Below are 17232 nucleotides of genomic sequence, written 5' to 3' on the forward strand. Positions count from 1 at the left end.
CATTTTCCCCCACATGATTCATTCATTTTTACATGCGACTCTTTGATTCACGCGTGATTCTGTTTTCTATATATGATTCTTTCACATGATTCATTTGTGTGTGTGTGTGTATGTGTGTGTGTGTGTGTGTTTTGTTTTGTTTATTTTCATTTTACATGACCCCCCTCCCCCCACATGGTTAATGTAAACAAAATAAAGCACATGTGAAAATAAACAAAGCATGTGAAAGAATCACATGTGAGAGTAAACGAATCATGTGATAATTACAAAAGATAAATGAATCGTGTGTAAAGAATCATATGTAAGAGTAAACGATCTTGTGTAATCCCATGGGAAAGTAAGAATTGTGTATAAATTACACAAAAACTAAATAAATAATGTGTAAAGAATCATATGTGAAATGAAAGGAATCATGTGCACAGAATCATATTTGAAAATAAATGAATCATGTGAAAGAATCACATGTGAGAGTAAACGATCATGTGTAAAAGAATCACATGGGAAAGTAAATGAATAATGGGTATTATTACAAAAAATAAATGAATTGTGTGTAAAGAATCATATGTGAAATGAAAGGAATCAGGTGCACAGAATCATGATCTGAAAACAAATGAATCATGTGAAAAAATCATATGTAAAAAATAAATAAAATGTGTTAAAATCACATGAAAAAACAGACAGCTAGTCACTTCACTGTTCCACGTTGAAAGCTGCTGGTTCTCCATCCTGAACCTGGAGTAACTTCTTGCCTTCTACAAACACACGTGATTCAGTTAGCAGCTAATTAACAAGGCTGAAGCTGGTGTGTGTGTGTGTGTGTATGTGTGTAATAGAGAAGAGAAAACAGAAGAACATGGCTTGAGGTAAGGGAAACACTTTTCATTATTTCTGTTAGCGGTTCGGTTTCCGGTCTTTTGTCGCCATTCAATACGTCACTCCAAATATTCGGCTGGAATAGAAATATTTACGATCCCATTCGCTGTACTTTTCAGCTACAAGTAGCCGTGACTAATCCCCAGCTGTCTGAGTGAGAGTGTAGAATTTATCCCTCAGCGTTACACTGGGCTTTAATTATTAGCCACAGTGAAAATAAAGAAGACCTTTTTAAAATGTAAACAAACTCTGGCTCTGTTCCCATGGCGACTGACTCAGAGAATGATTTCAAACAGTGAGATTTCACACAAATTCAACAAGACTTTATAAAAGTATCTGGAGATGTGATCTCTGAAAGCTCTCTTACTCTTCTACTTACAGGTGATGGAGATCTATTTAAATCAATTAACTTATTTTTAATAGATTTAAAAAGATTCTTTCTGCATTTATAAACTATATAATTAAAGTATTTTAAAAACAAAAATAAAACCTATAAAAAAAAGGCACATACAAATAAATACATAGAAGTAAAATACAGAATTTATTTATGTTTTTAAAACAATTTTAACTAAATTTGAACAATTAGCTCATTATTACTAGACAACAAAAAATTTTAATATCCTAATCTAATTAAAAAATAATAATAAAATGCAAATATTTTGTTAAAACTATTTTCCTAGAAGCCTTTTTCTATTTTGGTATTACATTTTTGGATGCAAACCAAACAAAACAGAAAACAGCATGCTTTTTTATTTCCTGCTACTTACTATTATAAAATTTAATAATGACCAAATTACAGTAAGCTAAAGTTTATTTTAGAATATAGTTTAGATTAATTTTTTTTTAACAATTGCTTCATTATTATACAGCTACAAAATTCCAAACTATGATGGCGTTAAAATAAATAAACAAATAAACAAACAAATAAATAAATAAAACTGTTTAGTGATGATCTGCCTTGAATTTCAACAAATTACAACATTACTAAACAAAAAGAATAATTACTTAAAAATAATAATATTAATAATAAATAAAACTAAAAAATAAATTTATTAATGATATCCACTAATCTACTAAATAATTGCCTTTATTTGAAACATTTCTCTTTATCTCTGCATTATTATTATTATTATTATTATTATTATTAACTGCTAATTTAAACACATTTTTTAAAAGTTGGAAAATAAAAGTGGTTGGATTTGATTTAGTTACTGATAAAGTTAATAAGTGAGTTGAGATTTCTGCACCTGTCATCCTTCATTAAAACAAACAAGAGTCTGTTTTCAGTTCTCACAGACTACACACACTGTTTGCTGAGTGGAACAAAAGATAAGTGTGTGTGTGTGTGTGTGTGTGTGTGCTGTCCGGGTGAATGGAGGGGGAATTTCTTTCCCCAACATTTGGGACACGTCCAGTTTCCCCCTCCTGCTAGATTTACCATCGACAAACTTCATTTAGTCGGCATGGAGTCTGTGTGCATTCGAGCTGCTTCTCTCCGAGGCGCATTTTTTACTCTGCAGACCATCAAGAATCTTTTTCTGCTGCCAAAATACCGCCACTAGACTTTTCCAGTTTCCATACAGCAGGAGGATGTGTATTTGTGTATATAGGATTGTCTTGTAGAACACATGTAAACTGACCGGTGTGAAACTTCATACGTAAGAAGCATAAAATGCCTCTGAGAATGGAGGAAAAAATAGGTTTAGGATTATGGGAATTTTTCACCATTCCTCTAGAAGCACATTTGTGAGGTCAGGCACTGATGTTGGATGAGAAGGCCTGGTTCACAGTCTCCGCTTTAATTCATCCCAAAGGTGTTCTATGGGGTTGAGGTCAGGACTCTGTGCAGGCCAGTCAAGTTCCTCCACACCAAACTCACTCATCCATGTCTTTATGGACCTTGCTTTGGTCACTGGTGTGCAGTCATGTTGGAACAGGAAGGGGTCATCCCCAAACTGTTCCCACAAAGAGCATGAAATTGTCCAAAATATCTTGGTATGAAGCTGAAGCATTAAGAGTTCCTTTCACTAGAACTAAGGGGCCGAGTCCAACCCCTGAAATACAGCTCCTGAAGTCAATGATTTGGAAGGGTGTCCCAATACTTTTGGCAATATAGTGTATGAGACTCAGATTTAGATTTGTACATAAGAATGAGTTTATGTTTAAAAGGTGCTGCTCTAATTGTGAGCCGAATTCATATGTTATCTTTAACTCAAAAAGATAATTTTCAAAAAGAGCTGCAACTTCCTGTGACATGAGCAACAGCAAGCGTTGTGGCTACATGCCTGCGATTAGCGACACGTCAAAGTTGGTAAAAAGTTGAACTTTATGCAAATATTGAACGACACGGTGCACCAGGTTTCTCTGTAACATGACAAACTATTGTGAGAGAGAAAAAATGAAAAGGCTGGTGAAGAATCGACTGTTTAGAAGCGACATGTTTCAATGTTAAGTATAACAATAAAAAGAGGGAAAAAAGTCCTGAAAATTTGCTAGTGTTGGAAAGATGGTTGTGGAATAAAAGAAATGAAACTCTCTGGGGATATACTGCTATTAAAAAACTCCTTCATTACATCACTTCCTTGTTGATTGTTTTCCTGTAACACCGTTACATTTCTACTGAAATTCCATTAGGTTCTATGTACATGAAGATTGGTCTCCTCTTTATCCAAACCCTATATACAAGAACCCAACAGGCGCACTCTCTCAGTCATGCTCACATTCCTAGACAAGCAACTCTGAACTGAACCCGTGGCCTTCTTCTTGACCCGTGCAGGACAAACGGCTGCAATTATCCTCCTTCTCATCCGTGTGAGCATTGGGGCAGAAAGGACACGTTCCCCAGTGAGGTGGATAAAAAGAGCGAGCATGGCGGGATCAGTCTTATGATTCTCTGCAGAAGGTACAGGTCAGCACCTCGGTGTTTGGTACACAGCTCGGCTTTTATGGATTAAAGGGTCAGCACGTCGATCGGCACTCATAGGATCCATCTGCTTCCAGAGAAAAGACTCGTCCCAAATTCCACACTAGATAGCTTGGTGTGTTTCGGGAGTTGAGGGATGGATTATAGTCGCATTTACTCATTTATTTATTTGTTTGTTTGCTTATTTATTACAAACATTTGTGAAATGAAAAATGTTGGTGTTTGCTGGTTAATGAAGATTGGTGTTCAGTGTAAATAAAGGTTTGTGTTTAATGGATGTTAGGTGCAAAATTTGGGAAAGGTTGGTCTGGTGTATTTTGGGAATTTCGGTCTTTAGGAATGTTGGAGTTGTTTTGGAGGAAAATATTGGACAGTCTTAATGTTTGATGGTCTTTGTTGGAATATTTATGTTTGTCAGAACGTCTAATGTTTTGGTAGCGAGTGTTGGAGAATGTGAATGTTTTTTGAAGAATGTGAGGAAAGCTTTTGATGAAGCATGTTAGGGTTTGATTAAAAAATGCCGGTGTTTAAAGGTAATGTGGTGCGTTGAAGCTTAACACTAGTATTTGGAATATGTTGCTGCTTGGTGCTGGTGTTAATTTGAGAATGTTAGTGTTTTATGGACAATTACAGTATTTGTTGGTGAATATTGATGAACACTGGTGTTTTAATGAAAAGTGTTAGACATTTTTAGGCATGGATAATGTTTGTGTGTAATTCAGGTGAATATCAGTGTTTATTTGAAAATGCTGGTGTGATTGTGAGTGCTGGTGGTTGATGGACAAAATACTGTGTGTTGGTTAAACATGTTTATTTACATGGAGCATTTTTGGTTTTTGATGTCCTGATGATGATGAAATTGGTGTCTGGTGGAAAATGATGGTATTGTTACATGGAAAATTGAGAGTTGCTGTTTTCTGGAGAATGTTGGTGATGTTTGATGGTGCTTGGTGTTTAGTAGAGAATATCTGTGTTTGACCAAAGCAGAGTGGTGTTTGTTGGAGAGTTTTGGTATTTAGTGTGTTGGTAAATTGGTGTTTGATGGAGAACACTGCTGTTTGATGGTGGTGGTTGGTGTTTAGTGTACAATACTAGTGGTAAAGGTTGTGGTTGGTATTAAATGTCACATAAAATATTGTTTTAGGCCGTGAATAATGGTGTTTGTTGGCATATGTTGGTGTTCAAAAGAGAACTGGTGTTTGGAGGATTTTGATGGTGAAACTTGGTGTTTAGAGATTGCTAGTGTTAGTCTGTGAGGGTGTTTCTCTGTATAGTGTACTATACCCCACGTTTTATAACAATACTTAAAACCAGGCATAAAGCGCTGAGCACTTACAGTAAGACTGACACTGATAGTTTAGGCCTGAGGACAAAGGAAAGTCGTTACAGTGGTGTTCTTGTCAGGTTAGTTAAACAAATACAACTTGGAAAAACTACCATGACGACGCCTACGAGTGAGCTCCTGGGTGAGAGTTCAGAAGAGACAAAGAGGTTTAAATCTGGTCACATTCCTCTGATCTGTTACAAATGATTTACTCAAATGCCAGTCTGTGTGCCAGAGAAAGATGGAGAGAGGGAACAAAAGAGAGGAAAAGAGCCAGAGTGGGCTAAATGAGAGAATCCCACAGCCAGTGTGTCTGTATGTGCTTCACTTCTCTGACCACTGAAGTGCCCTTAGAGAGAGGACATGGGAAATGATTGAATGGTTGCGTGAGAGCAACGATGCCAAATCTCAGAGTTCCCTGATGATCTCCTGCAGCCGGGGACTGTGATCCTGGCCGGAGTGGTTCAATTGCTACGTCTGTATCATTTCGCAATATTGCCGCTTTGAGAAATTAGCAAATCCGAGCCAGTTTGTAAGACGAGCTTGGTCATCAGTTTTAAGTATCTGAGACACATTTAAGATCCGCTCCTTGGGGTAAATTCCAGAAATTTAACTCTGAAGGAAGCAGATGCCAGACCAAATCTTACATGGTAGAAAAGGGTCTTAAGTTGCAGTTTCAGGAAGAAGGTAGACATTCTGTTGTTCCTCAAAGTATACATGTACCCTCAAAGGTAAAACAGTGAACTCAAATGGCATTGAATTGAGGGTACCATGCCAGGCAAGTGCTGGTACCAGTAACAGACTGCACTGCTTCCACAGCTCAAGGGTCCTTGGTTTGAACCTGAGCTCCGGTTCCTGTCTATGTACAGTGTTACATGTTCTCCTCGTCTGTCCACAGGTTTCATCAGGGTTCCCCAGTTTCCTCGCACCTCCCAAGTGCAGTACTCTGATTCTGACTACCTGGGGGACCCTGTAATGTACTGGCATCCCATCAATGGTGTATTCCTTCTTCACATCCAGTGTTCCCAGGCTTTGGATCTACCATAACCCTGACCAGGATGGAGCTTTTATTTGAGTTAAATGGGAAGCTGGTGAGAGAACATGTGTAAATGTTAACATGAAGTTGTTTCACAGATCTGGAAAATTGTTGTGGTGGAAAAGGAATAAAACACAGCATACTGTTATTGGAATTTATTCAACTTCAGGATGGTAACAGTAATCCTACTTCATGACATTCCTTACTCATACCTGGGATCTTCTCTATTTTGGTAAAACGTATTCGCACTTCAGTAAAATTGGCCATAAACCTGCATTTCCTAATCTCAGATGCTGACCAGTGACCGCCTGAGCAAACACAGATCCATGTTTCTTACTCCACTAAAAGCAAAGCTCTCGGGTCAGTTCACACCACTCCAGTTTAGCCTCAGCAGGTCAGCGGGTGTTTTTCCTTTTAGAGCAGCAAATCAGTCTTAACCACACTCACACTCAGGGTCCCTGGGATAGGTTTTGGCTTCACAGCAACAAGGATAAAACTCTATGGAGGCGTGTTCAGAGTCAGTGCAAAATAAAGTTATTTGTAGTTGGGATACACAAGTCGGTATTCTGACCTTCCTATTCCATACTCTATCTGTAAAGGAAATATGTCCATGGTCTGAAGGACAAGCTGACTGAGCACTCATCACAGTGTTGGGGTTAAGTCAAACTTTTACTGTTCCTTGGCTCGAGTTGATATCTTGTGTAATTTTTTGAATAGCGGTTAAGTCCAAGTTCTAAATCCTGGTCCTGTATTAAATCATTTACTTTGCTCTGAATATGTTTGTAAAAGACTTAACTATCCTCTCTTTTCTAAATCTGAATGTTTCAGATCACATTGCCTTTTGGGTAACTCATGACACTGAAATGATAGAACAGCCCTTAAGATTCCAGCGAGGGCAGAGTGACTTAGCAAGACCGTATTGAAAACTCTTTCTCTCTGTCCGGGGTGCCACATCGTCCCACATCTCGAATGAAAGATCTGAGTTGTTCTGAAGAACGTCATAGTGCGACACATTATTGGTTGGCATCGCTGCCCTCTGGGAAAGAACGTCCTAATGGTAACACAAGGCCTTTCTCTGCCACGAGGAGAAAGGAAAAAGAGCAGCAACAATGACTCCAGTTGAAACGTTGATTATTCTGAAGAGGAGCACTGAGGTTCAGCACAGCATTCCTTTTAGGAGCTCCTCCTCCTATATGACAATTTGGTGTAGGTTGTTAGCATTTATGCTTGTTTAACAATGTGCATCTTTCAAATTTATGCAAATGAGCTCCTGCTTTTGGATGGTGTTTAGCCAGGTGACAGTGACAGATCAGGTGACAGTGGTCATTTTCTGAGCAAGAAGTGTACATATACTGTAGCATCTTGTCAAATAAACCATGTTCGGGAGACTGCTAACTCCAAGTGATAGTGATACATAGGGAATATAACACTCCGTGTCAGGTAGTTATGTGGAAAAAATAAACAAAACAGGGTGGTGTGACGAAGAATTAAGTTCATGATATTCTAATAATAGCAAGGGTTTTTTTTAAATTCCTTGTAGACCGCAGCAGTTTTAACTATTACAGTTTTCAGCTTATTAACAAACAGAACATCTAACTTAGCTATCCTGGCAAATGGTTGGTTACCATGACAACCAGTTATTACCTGTAGCTACATTTTGTTGTGTCTCAATGGAATATGAGTTCTCTCCACGTACCTAGCTGAACCAAGAGGTGCTACCTCAGATGACTCGAAGGTGTGTGTGTGTTTGTGTGAGTGTGTGTGTGTTTGTGTGAGACAACTGCAGCCTCCTAGTTTAATCCCACAATGCATTTCTCAGCATCCGGCTTGCAGCAGCTGCGGCGACTCCTGTTGCACCTCGACCAGACATAGAGACGGACGTAGAGGCACATGACTTCACACTTGCCGTACGCATGCTGTTATATCTCAGGGCATGAGTGGACATGCCTCATAAGTTCCTCTTGTGCTGGGAACACTGGGAAATCCCTGATTTCACTGGTATTACAAATAGAGAGCTGTTGCAGAGGGAAAAATCAGCCAAGCTGAGCGATTGATAATGTGAAAGAGGAAGGAAGTGGGTGAGAGAAACCTCGTGAGAAAAGATGCTAAATGACTTATGAAGAGTGATGTGTTAGCACTTGTTATTACTACCTGGCAACGTTTTGTTCTCTATAGGTTCATAAGGAGTACAAAATCAGATCAGAGAACCTGCTGATGCAAGAAATAAACCATTAAGGTCACTTTTTTGTTAGCGAGGTAAATGTTTTGCTGTCACAACAATTCAAAACAACACTCTAGTGTAATGAAGTATAACAAATTCCATTGTTTATTTTCCTTTTAGAGAAAAGTCTGAAGTGTCTTCTTCCACAACAACTTTCTATTTTTAAACATTTATGAAGTATTTTTTTATCCAGTTACTTTGTAGCTACATTTCAAGTTATGGAAAAGAAGCTAGTTCACATCATTGCTTTCGTTATAGCAGCTATAAACACTCTTTCCCTCACCACCTTTTCTTTTTTTCTCTCTGTTGATGTTAATAAAATGTAGCTTGTCGCTTTTCCAAACTATCTGTTGCTTCTATGATAAATTCTACGAAAGATCATACTAATATAAACCTGGGATTTGCAGCTGTGCTACTGTTACACTGCTGTCACAGAAACACCTTGACATGCTACTTACTAAGAAAGTTTCCAGCTAACACTAAGCAGCCAGCTAGTTATTTTATTCTGTTGCTAAGAGAGATTTTTTTTCCCATTTTAATTAGCAGTTTTGCTAATCAGTGAGGCTATTCCTTTTGAATTATGGGCTTCACATACAGAAATTATTTGGTGATTAGTTGAAGTAATTTGGTCATTTTATTGCTGTTTTCTTTCAGATTGAAACTCAGCGCTAATTAAATATTTTCCTCACCAGATTTCCTTCTCCAGTATCTGTGACTAGCGCAGGAAGTTCTCTTGCCATGACTGCTCTGTGATGACTACGCATTTTTTCCTTTTGGAGTTGGGAGGGAAAATAATTTGAGATGGGAAAATCCCCGACATTTGCCGTGTTAGAAGCACTCACGGGGTCACGGGAATGAGAAAATCCTCCAGTGGACATTTTTCAGCAGCTGATGGTGAGCTCATTTTTCAAAAGTAGCATTTTTATTTTAAAACCCTTGTTATCAGAGCTGATGGATTGTTTTAGACAGGTTTGGGAATTATGAAACTAAGAGGCAACAATTTTGTTTCACTACCCAAAACCCAAAACAATTCCTGTTACAAAACCTTTGATATCTTGGCCATGATACTGTATATTAACTTAGCAATATAATCAATAAAGACTATTTAAAAAAAAGAGTTACAGTGTTAGTGGTGAAAAAGACACACATTCACAGTTAATTATCCTTATGAGGACCACACACCCCCTTATGAGGACCACACACCCCCTTTATGAGGACCACATGCTCCCTTATGAGGTCCACAGACTCCCCTTATGAGGACCACATACCCCCTTATGAGGATCATATACCCCCTTATGAGGATCATATACCCCCTTATGAGGATCATATACCCCCTTATGAGGATCATATACCCCCTTATGAGGACCACACACCCCCTTTATGAGGACCACACACCCCCTTTATGAGAACTACATGCTCCCTTATGAGGTCCACAGACTCCCCTTATGAGGACCACATACCCCCTTATGAGGATCATATACCCCCTTATGAGGATCATATACCCCCTTATGAGGATCATATACCCCCTTATGAGGACCACACACCCCCTTTATGAGGACCACACACCCCCTTTATGAGAACTACATGCTCCCTTATGAGGTCCACAGACTCCCCTTATGAGGACCACATACCCCCTTATGAGGACCACATACCCCCTTATGAGGATCATATACCCCCTTATGAGGATCATATACCCCCTTATGAGGACCACATGCCCCCTTATGAGGACCACATACCCCCTTATGAGGACCACATGCTCCTTATGAGGACACCACAATCCCCTTATGAGGACCACATGCTCCTTATGAGGACACCACACCCCCCTTATGAGGACCACAGACCCCCTTTATGAGGACCACATACCCCCTTATGAGGACCACATACACCCTTATGAGGACCACATACCCCCTTATGAGGACCACGGACTCCCCTTATGAGGACCACATACCCCCTTATGAGGACCACAGACCCCACTTATGAGGACCACATACCCCCTTATAAGGACCACATACCCCCTTATGAGGACCACACACCCCCTTATAAGGACCACCAGGCCCCCATATGAGGACTACATGCCCTTTATGAGGACACCACACCCCCCTTATGAGGACCACACGCCCCCTTATGAGGACACCACACCCCCCTTATGAGGACCACACGCCCCTTATGAGGACACAACACCCCCTTTATGAGGACCACACGCCCCTTATGAGGACCACACGCCCCCTTATGAGGAGCACACTTCCCCCTTATGAGGACCACATACCCCCTTATGAGGACCTTCTACTGATTTAATAATAAATGCAATGCTAGTGTACACCTAAACACTAAAACCATCTATCGCTTCAGTAAGTTTTTCTTCTGCAAGTTTTCATAACCACAAGGACCAACCAAATGTCCCACAAAGTTCAAACTGTCCAATATTTCTGTCCTTGTAGGGTCCTCACCAAGATAGAAAAACATGCAAGGGCAGAATGGCAGGTTTTTAAAAAGTATTTCAATTGAAAAGTTAAAGATATGGATTCTGTATAGTGTGTGTGTGTGTGTGTGTGTGTGTGTGTTGGAGCAAGTTTCTTCTTTTCTATATATGTGAACATTATAAAGTTTTTTAAACATTTATTTTAATACGCTGTATGAGGATAACACTGAAAGGGTTTGTGTAGTAGTGTGGTGTTTAACACTTTGCTGCCATCTGCTGGTGAAAAGTGAACACTGCACACTTATTGTTTTTATTTTCATACAAATACACCACAGGAAAAAAGCTCACATTTCAGATTAAACCCCCTTCTGTTCTGAACGACATTTAAATTGAACTCTTACTTCATATTTGTTAATTGTTTGTACTTCTATATATCTATATATACATAGAGATATTAGCATGTTCTGCTAGCTTCCCGATGTGCTAGCAACGAATGGACCCTTTGTGTTTGTTTGTTATTAGCAAAGTTAGCGTTTATGTAAAATATTCCTCTCAGGACATGTTTAATATAAAGGTGTATGTGCAAAAAGTGTTGAAAATGATGAATTGAAAACATTTATTCTGAGTGGTGGTTTAAAATTAAGCTAGCATGGCTAAACTTTCAGTTAGCAACATTAGCATCCGGATGAGACGGAGAGAGAAATCATTAAATCTGCAGAAATGTAAACAAATTAAATTCAATCTGTTGCAGTTTTTGAACAGGTCTGCAGTCAACACGCACACACACACACACACACACGCACACACACACATACACACACGCACACACACACATACACATACACACACACAAACACACCCCTTCCTATTTGTCTCTATTGCTACTATATTTATTGTAATAATTATCAGCATCTGGAGATTTAATCCTGATTAAAGCTGACTTTGCTCTGTGTGTGTGTGTGAGTGTAGAAATGTTGTACATGTTAGTTTGACCTTCTCTTATTGCTCAAGTATGTAGGGAGACTTTGCCCTGGAACAGTTAGGAGTGATTAGTGATGTGTGTGTGTGTGTGTGTTTGTAGCATTGCGTGGTGGTACCGGTCAGTCCATCGTGAATGGACGCTGGGCTGTTGATCCTCCAGGTGAATATGAAACAGGAGGAACAATGTTCACGTACACGCGCAACTGCAGAGAAACTCTCTCCACCCCGGGACCCACAAACTCATTGCTGCAGCTTTATGTAAGTGTCTCACACACACACACACATATACACACATATACACACAAATATGCCCACACACACACACACCACTAAAACACACACACATACACACACACACTCACTGCTCTGAAACATACACACACACCACTGAAACACACACATACACACACACACAAACACACTCACTGCACTGAAACATACACACACACCACTGAAACACACACACATACACACACACTACACCACAGAGAGACACACACACACAAATATGCCCACACACATTTACACACACACACACACACACACAAATATGCCCACACACATTTACACACACACACACACACACACACACACAAATATGCCCACACACATTTACACACACACACACACACACACACACGATATGACCTAAGCGCCCTGGAATAAACCTCTTTCTCCCTCTTCCTCTCTCCGTAGATCATTTTCCACAAGGAGAATCCAGGTGTGGATTACGAGTACTACATCCCCGTGAAGAAGGACACAGTGAGAGAGTGGGACGGAGGGAGCGCGTCTCTCCGAGAGACCGGTAAGTCTGCCAAAACCAGTATGTTCCAGTATGAAGGAAAGCAGACTGACCGTGACTTCCTGTCTGGGTTTCATTCCACCCTCTCAGACACTAGCAGTATCTAGCAGTAAAATTCGGGACATGAGTCAAAACAGGGTCCTTTAACCAGAACGCCGTGTTCTGACATGAAGACCAACGTCTTTTATTCTCCCTTATACTTCCAGTTGAAAAGTCAAGGGCCAGATGAACTTCTGAACATCTGTTTGTGGTCTGAGCTTCCATCTGGTCTTAACTATCCGATTCTTTGCATCGCTTCTTCATAATGAGCTCACTAATTCATTCTCTCTCTCTCTCTCTCTCTCTCTCTCTCTCTCTCTACTCCATATGTGTTATGTATCTAGAAAGCTATCAGGATGATGTTACTCTACTCTATGTTACTACGTTACTGCAGTTGCTTGAGAAAAAAAAGTACTACAGGATTAGCAGAAAAGATTACGAAGAGTTTACGACATATTTACGATAATTGTTCGTATTTTTCAGAAGCGGTGTTTTCTCCTGCAGGTGCTGTAGTAGTGTTAGAAGACTCCGCCCCTCCTCCTCCTATTTCCACTCCCTCTTCGTCTGATAGGTGGACACTGGAGAGGTCACACCCCCACAATGCCGGGCCTAATCGTAATGCCAGGATTCCTCCAAGGACTGACATCCCACTGGATAATCAAGATTCAACATTCAAGAAGCTTTTATTGTCATTTCAACCACATATCTGACACAGTACAGAGTGAAATGAAACAACGTTTCTCCAGGACCTGGTGCTACAGAAACATACAACATAAAGATCAAACACAAAAAACAACACAGAGCTAGGACAGAAGTTTGTCTTAGCCACGTAAAGTGCACAGTGTGCAGCTAGGTGCAAACAGAACAACGACAAGACAGTGCAGAAATAATAAGTAGAAAAAGACCACAAAAAAAAACAGGACATGTGCAATGAAATGTAAATGAAATGAAATAAAATGAGATGATGTACAACTCTGAGACCTGACAACATGTATTGTGCAGAAATACAGTAGCAGCGCTTGAGGTAGTGCAAAATAGAAATAAACATAAATATAAATATAGCAGCAGATGAAATAAACACAAGGGTTGAGGTAGTGCAATAAGTATTGAACAATATAAGTTATGTGTGTGTGTCCACACAGGTGAGAGATAGAGAGAGAGAGAGTGTGTGAGAGTGTGTGTGTGTGAGAGAGAGAGTGTTGTTCAGTTCAGTCCTGTGTGTGTGTGTGTGTGTGAGAGAGAGAGTGTTGTTCAGTTCAGTCCTGAGTGTGTGTGTGTGTGTGTGAGAGAGAGAGTTTTGTTCAGTTCAGTCCTGTGTGTGTGTGTGTGTGTGAGAGAGAGAGTGTTGTTCAGTTCAGTCCTGAGTGTGTGTGTGTGTGTGAGAGAGAGAGTGTTGTTCAGTTCAGTCCTGAGTGTGTGTGTGTGTGTGAGAGAGAGAGAGTGTTGTTCAGTTCAGTCCTGTGTGTGTGTGTGTGAGAGAGAGAGTTTTGTTCAGTTCAGTCCTGTGTGTGTGTGTGTGAGAGAGAGAGTTTTGTTCAGTTCAGTCCTGTGTGTGTGTGTGTGAGAGAGAGAGTGTTGTTCAGTTCAGTCCTGAGTGTGTGTGTGTGTGTGAGAGAGAGAGAGTTTTGTTCAGTTCAGTCCTGAGTGTGTGTGTGTGTGTGTGTGTGTGAGAGAGAGAGTGTTGTTCATTTCAGTCCTGTGTGTGTGTGTGTGTGTGTGTGTGAGAGAGAGAGAGTTTTGTACAGTTCAGTCCTGTGTGTGTGTGTGTGTGTGTGTGTGAGAGAGAGTTTTGTTCAGTTCAGTCCTGAGTGTGTGTGTGTGTGTGTGTGAGAGAGAGAGTGTTGTTCATTTCAGTCCTGTGTGTGTGTGTGTGTGAGAGAGAGAGAGTTTTGTACAGTTCAGTCCTGAGTGTGTGTGTGTGTGTGTGTGAGAGAGAGAGTGTTGTTCATTTCAGTCCTGAGTGTGTGTGTGTGTGTGTGAGAGAGAGAGTGTTGTTCATTTCAGTCCTGTGTGTGTGTGTGTGTGAGAGAGAGAGAGTTTTGTACAGTTCAGTCCTGAGTGTGTGTGTGTGTGTGTGTGAGAGAGAGAGTGTTGTTCATTTCAGTCCTGAGTGTGTGTGTGTGTGTGTGTGAGAGAGAGTTTTGTTCAGTTCAGTCCTGTGTGTGTGTGTGTGTGAGAGAGAGAGAGTTTTGTTCATTTCAGTCCTGAGTGTGTGTGTGTGTGTGAGAGAGAGAGTCTTGTTCAGTTCAGTCCTGAGTGTGTGTGTGTGTGTGAGAGAGAGAGTTTTGTTCAGTTCAGTCCTGAGTGTGTGTGTGTGTGAGAGAGAGAGTTTTGTTCAGTTCAGTCCTGAGTGTGTGTGTGTGTGTGTGTGTGTGTGTGAGAGAGAGTTTTGTTCAGTTCAGTCCTGTGTGTGTGTGTGTGTGTGAGAGAGAGAGTTTTGTTCAGTTCAGTCCTGAGTGTGTGTGTGTGTGTGTGAGAGAGAGAGTTTTGTTCATTTCAGTCCTGTGTGTGTGTGTGTGTGTGAGAGAGAGTTTTGTTCATTTCAGTCCTGTGTGTGTGTGTGTGTGTGTGTGTGTGTGTGTGTGTGAGAGAGAGTGTTGTTCAGTTCAGTCCTGTGTGTGTGTGTGTGTGTGTGTGTGAGAGAGAGTTTTGTTCAGTTCAGTCCTGAGTGTGTGTGTGTGTGTGTGAGAGAGAGTTTTGTTCAGTTCAGTCCTGAGTGTGTGTGTGTGTGTGTGAGAGAGAGAGTTTTGTTCAGTTCAGTCCTGAGTGTGTGTGTGTGTGTGAGAGAGAGAGAGTTTTGTTCAGTTCAGTCCTGAGTGTGTGTGTGTGTGTGTGTGTGAGAGAGAGTTTTGTTCAGTTCAGTCCTGTGTGTGTGTGTGTGTGTGTGTGTGAGAGAGAGAGTCTTGTACAGTTCAGTCCTGTGTGTGTGTGTGTGTGTGAGAGAGTTTTGTTCAGTTCAGTCCTGTGTGTGTGTGTGTGTGTGAGAGAGTTTTGTTCAGTTCAGTCCTGTGTGTGTGTGTGTGTGTGAGAGAGAGTCTTGTACAGTTCAGTCCTGTGTGTGTGTGTGTGTGTGTGTGTGTGAGAGAGAGAGTCTTGTACAGTTCAGTCCTGTGTCTGTGTGTGTGTGTGAGAGAGAGAGAGTTTTGTACAGTCCTGGGTGTTGAGGAGCCTGATGGCTTGAGGAAAGAAACTGTTACACAATCTGGTTGTGAGGCCCGAATGCTCCGGTACATGTACCTCTTTCCAGATGGCAGGAGGGTGAAGAGTGTGTGTGTGGGGTGTGTAAGAGTGTGTGTGAGGGGTGTGTGGGGTGTGTAAGAGTGTGTGTGAGGGGTGTGTGGGGTGTGTAAGAGTGTGTGTGAGGGGTGTGTGGGGTCATCTACAATGCTGTTGGCTTTGCGGATGCAGCGTGCAGTGTAAATGTCCGTGATAGAGGGGAGAGAGACTCCGATAATCCTTTCAATAATCACAGTCCGTTTGTGTGGAGGCGGGGTCAGCTTAATGAGTGTTCTGCTTCCTACGGCAAAGGTCAGTGTGTGTGTGTGTGTGTGTGTGTGTGTGTGCTCCAGGTCTGTTTCTGATTAACTGTACTTAAATGTCTGTTTTTGATGTATCTTGTCTACAACACTAGTGGAGGAAATGAGTATTACACACAATCTGAATTTTGTGTGTGTGTGTGTGTGTGCACCTGAGAGCCTGTGTGTGTGTGTGTGTGTGTACCTGAGAGCCTGTGTGTGTGTGTGTGTGTGTACCTGAGAGCCTGTGTATGTGTGTGTGTGTGTACCTGAGAGCCTGTGTGTGTGTGTGTGTGTGTGTACCTGAGAGCCTGTGTGTGTGTGTGTGTGTGTGTGTACCTGAGAGCCTGTGTGTGTGTGTGTGTGTGTGTACCTGAGAGCCTGTGTGTGTGTGTACCTGAGAGCCTGTGTGTGTGTGTACCTGAGAGCCTGTGTGTGTGTGTACCTGAGAGCCTGTGTGTGTGTGTACCTGAGAGCCTGTGTGTGTGTGTACCTGAGAGCCTGTATGTGTGTGTGCGACCAGACGATTTTTATTTAGTGCACAATTTGAGACACAGCCAGTGTAGTGTAGTGTAGGCAACCTGAGTTTATTGTATTGTTCCTGCAGTGTGTGACATTGTGCTTGGTGTATGTGTGTGTGTGTGTGTGTACCTGATAGCCTGTGTGTGTGTGTGTGTACCTGATAGCCTGTGTGTGTGTGTGTGTGTGTGTGTGTGTGTGTACCTGATAGCCTGTGTGTGTGTGTGTGTGTGTGTACCTGATAGCCTGTGTGTGTGTGTCTGTGTGTGTGTACCTGAGAGCCAGTGTAGTGTAGTGTAGGCAACCTGAGTTTATTGTATTGTTCCTGCAGTGTGTAACATTGTGCTTGGTGTATGTGTGTGTGTGTGTGTGTGTGTGTTACAGTGCAGCGCTCCATGTGGGAATGGAACCCAGCGCAGAGATGTGATCTGTGTTCAGAAGCTGGGGAGTGACTTTAGCGTGACGCTGGCCAGCGAGTGTGTGCACCTGGAAAAGCCGTCCCCCATCCAGACGTGTGAAGTGGAAGCATGTAAACCGCAGTGGTTCACCACGGAGTGGAGCGCGGTGAGGACGGGGGCAG

General features: G+C 41.3%; 1 protein-coding gene across 2 annotated transcripts; it reads left to right on the forward strand.

The window, feature by feature from the left end:
• Nucleotides 1–9123: 9123 nt before the first annotated feature.
• LOC131357646 (thrombospondin type-1 domain-containing protein 4-like) lies at nucleotides 9124–14283 on the forward strand. 2 transcript variants are annotated; one of them, XM_058396808.1, is made up of 4 exons: nucleotides 9124–9271; nucleotides 11878–12035; nucleotides 12474–12582; nucleotides 13102–14283. In XM_058396808.1, exons 1-4 carry the CDS (start codon nucleotides 9232–9234, stop codon nucleotides 13326–13328), a joined length of 534 nt encoding a protein of 177 aa, XP_058252791.1. In that variant the 5' UTR covers nucleotides 9124–9231; the 3' UTR covers nucleotides 13329–14283. The 2 variants fall into 2 exon arrangements, with proteins under 2 accessions (XP_058252791.1, XP_058252799.1); XM_058396816.1 differs by having other exon boundaries at nucleotides 9129–9271; nucleotides 13123–14283.
• Nucleotides 14284–17232: the final 2949 nt, after the last annotated feature.

The sequence above is a fragment of the Hemibagrus wyckioides genome, linkage group LG01 (genome assembly GCF_019097595.1).
Source record: "Hemibagrus wyckioides isolate EC202008001 linkage group LG01, SWU_Hwy_1.0, whole genome shotgun sequence".
Lineage (NCBI taxonomy): Eukaryota > Metazoa > Chordata > Actinopteri > Siluriformes > Bagridae > Hemibagrus > Hemibagrus wyckioides.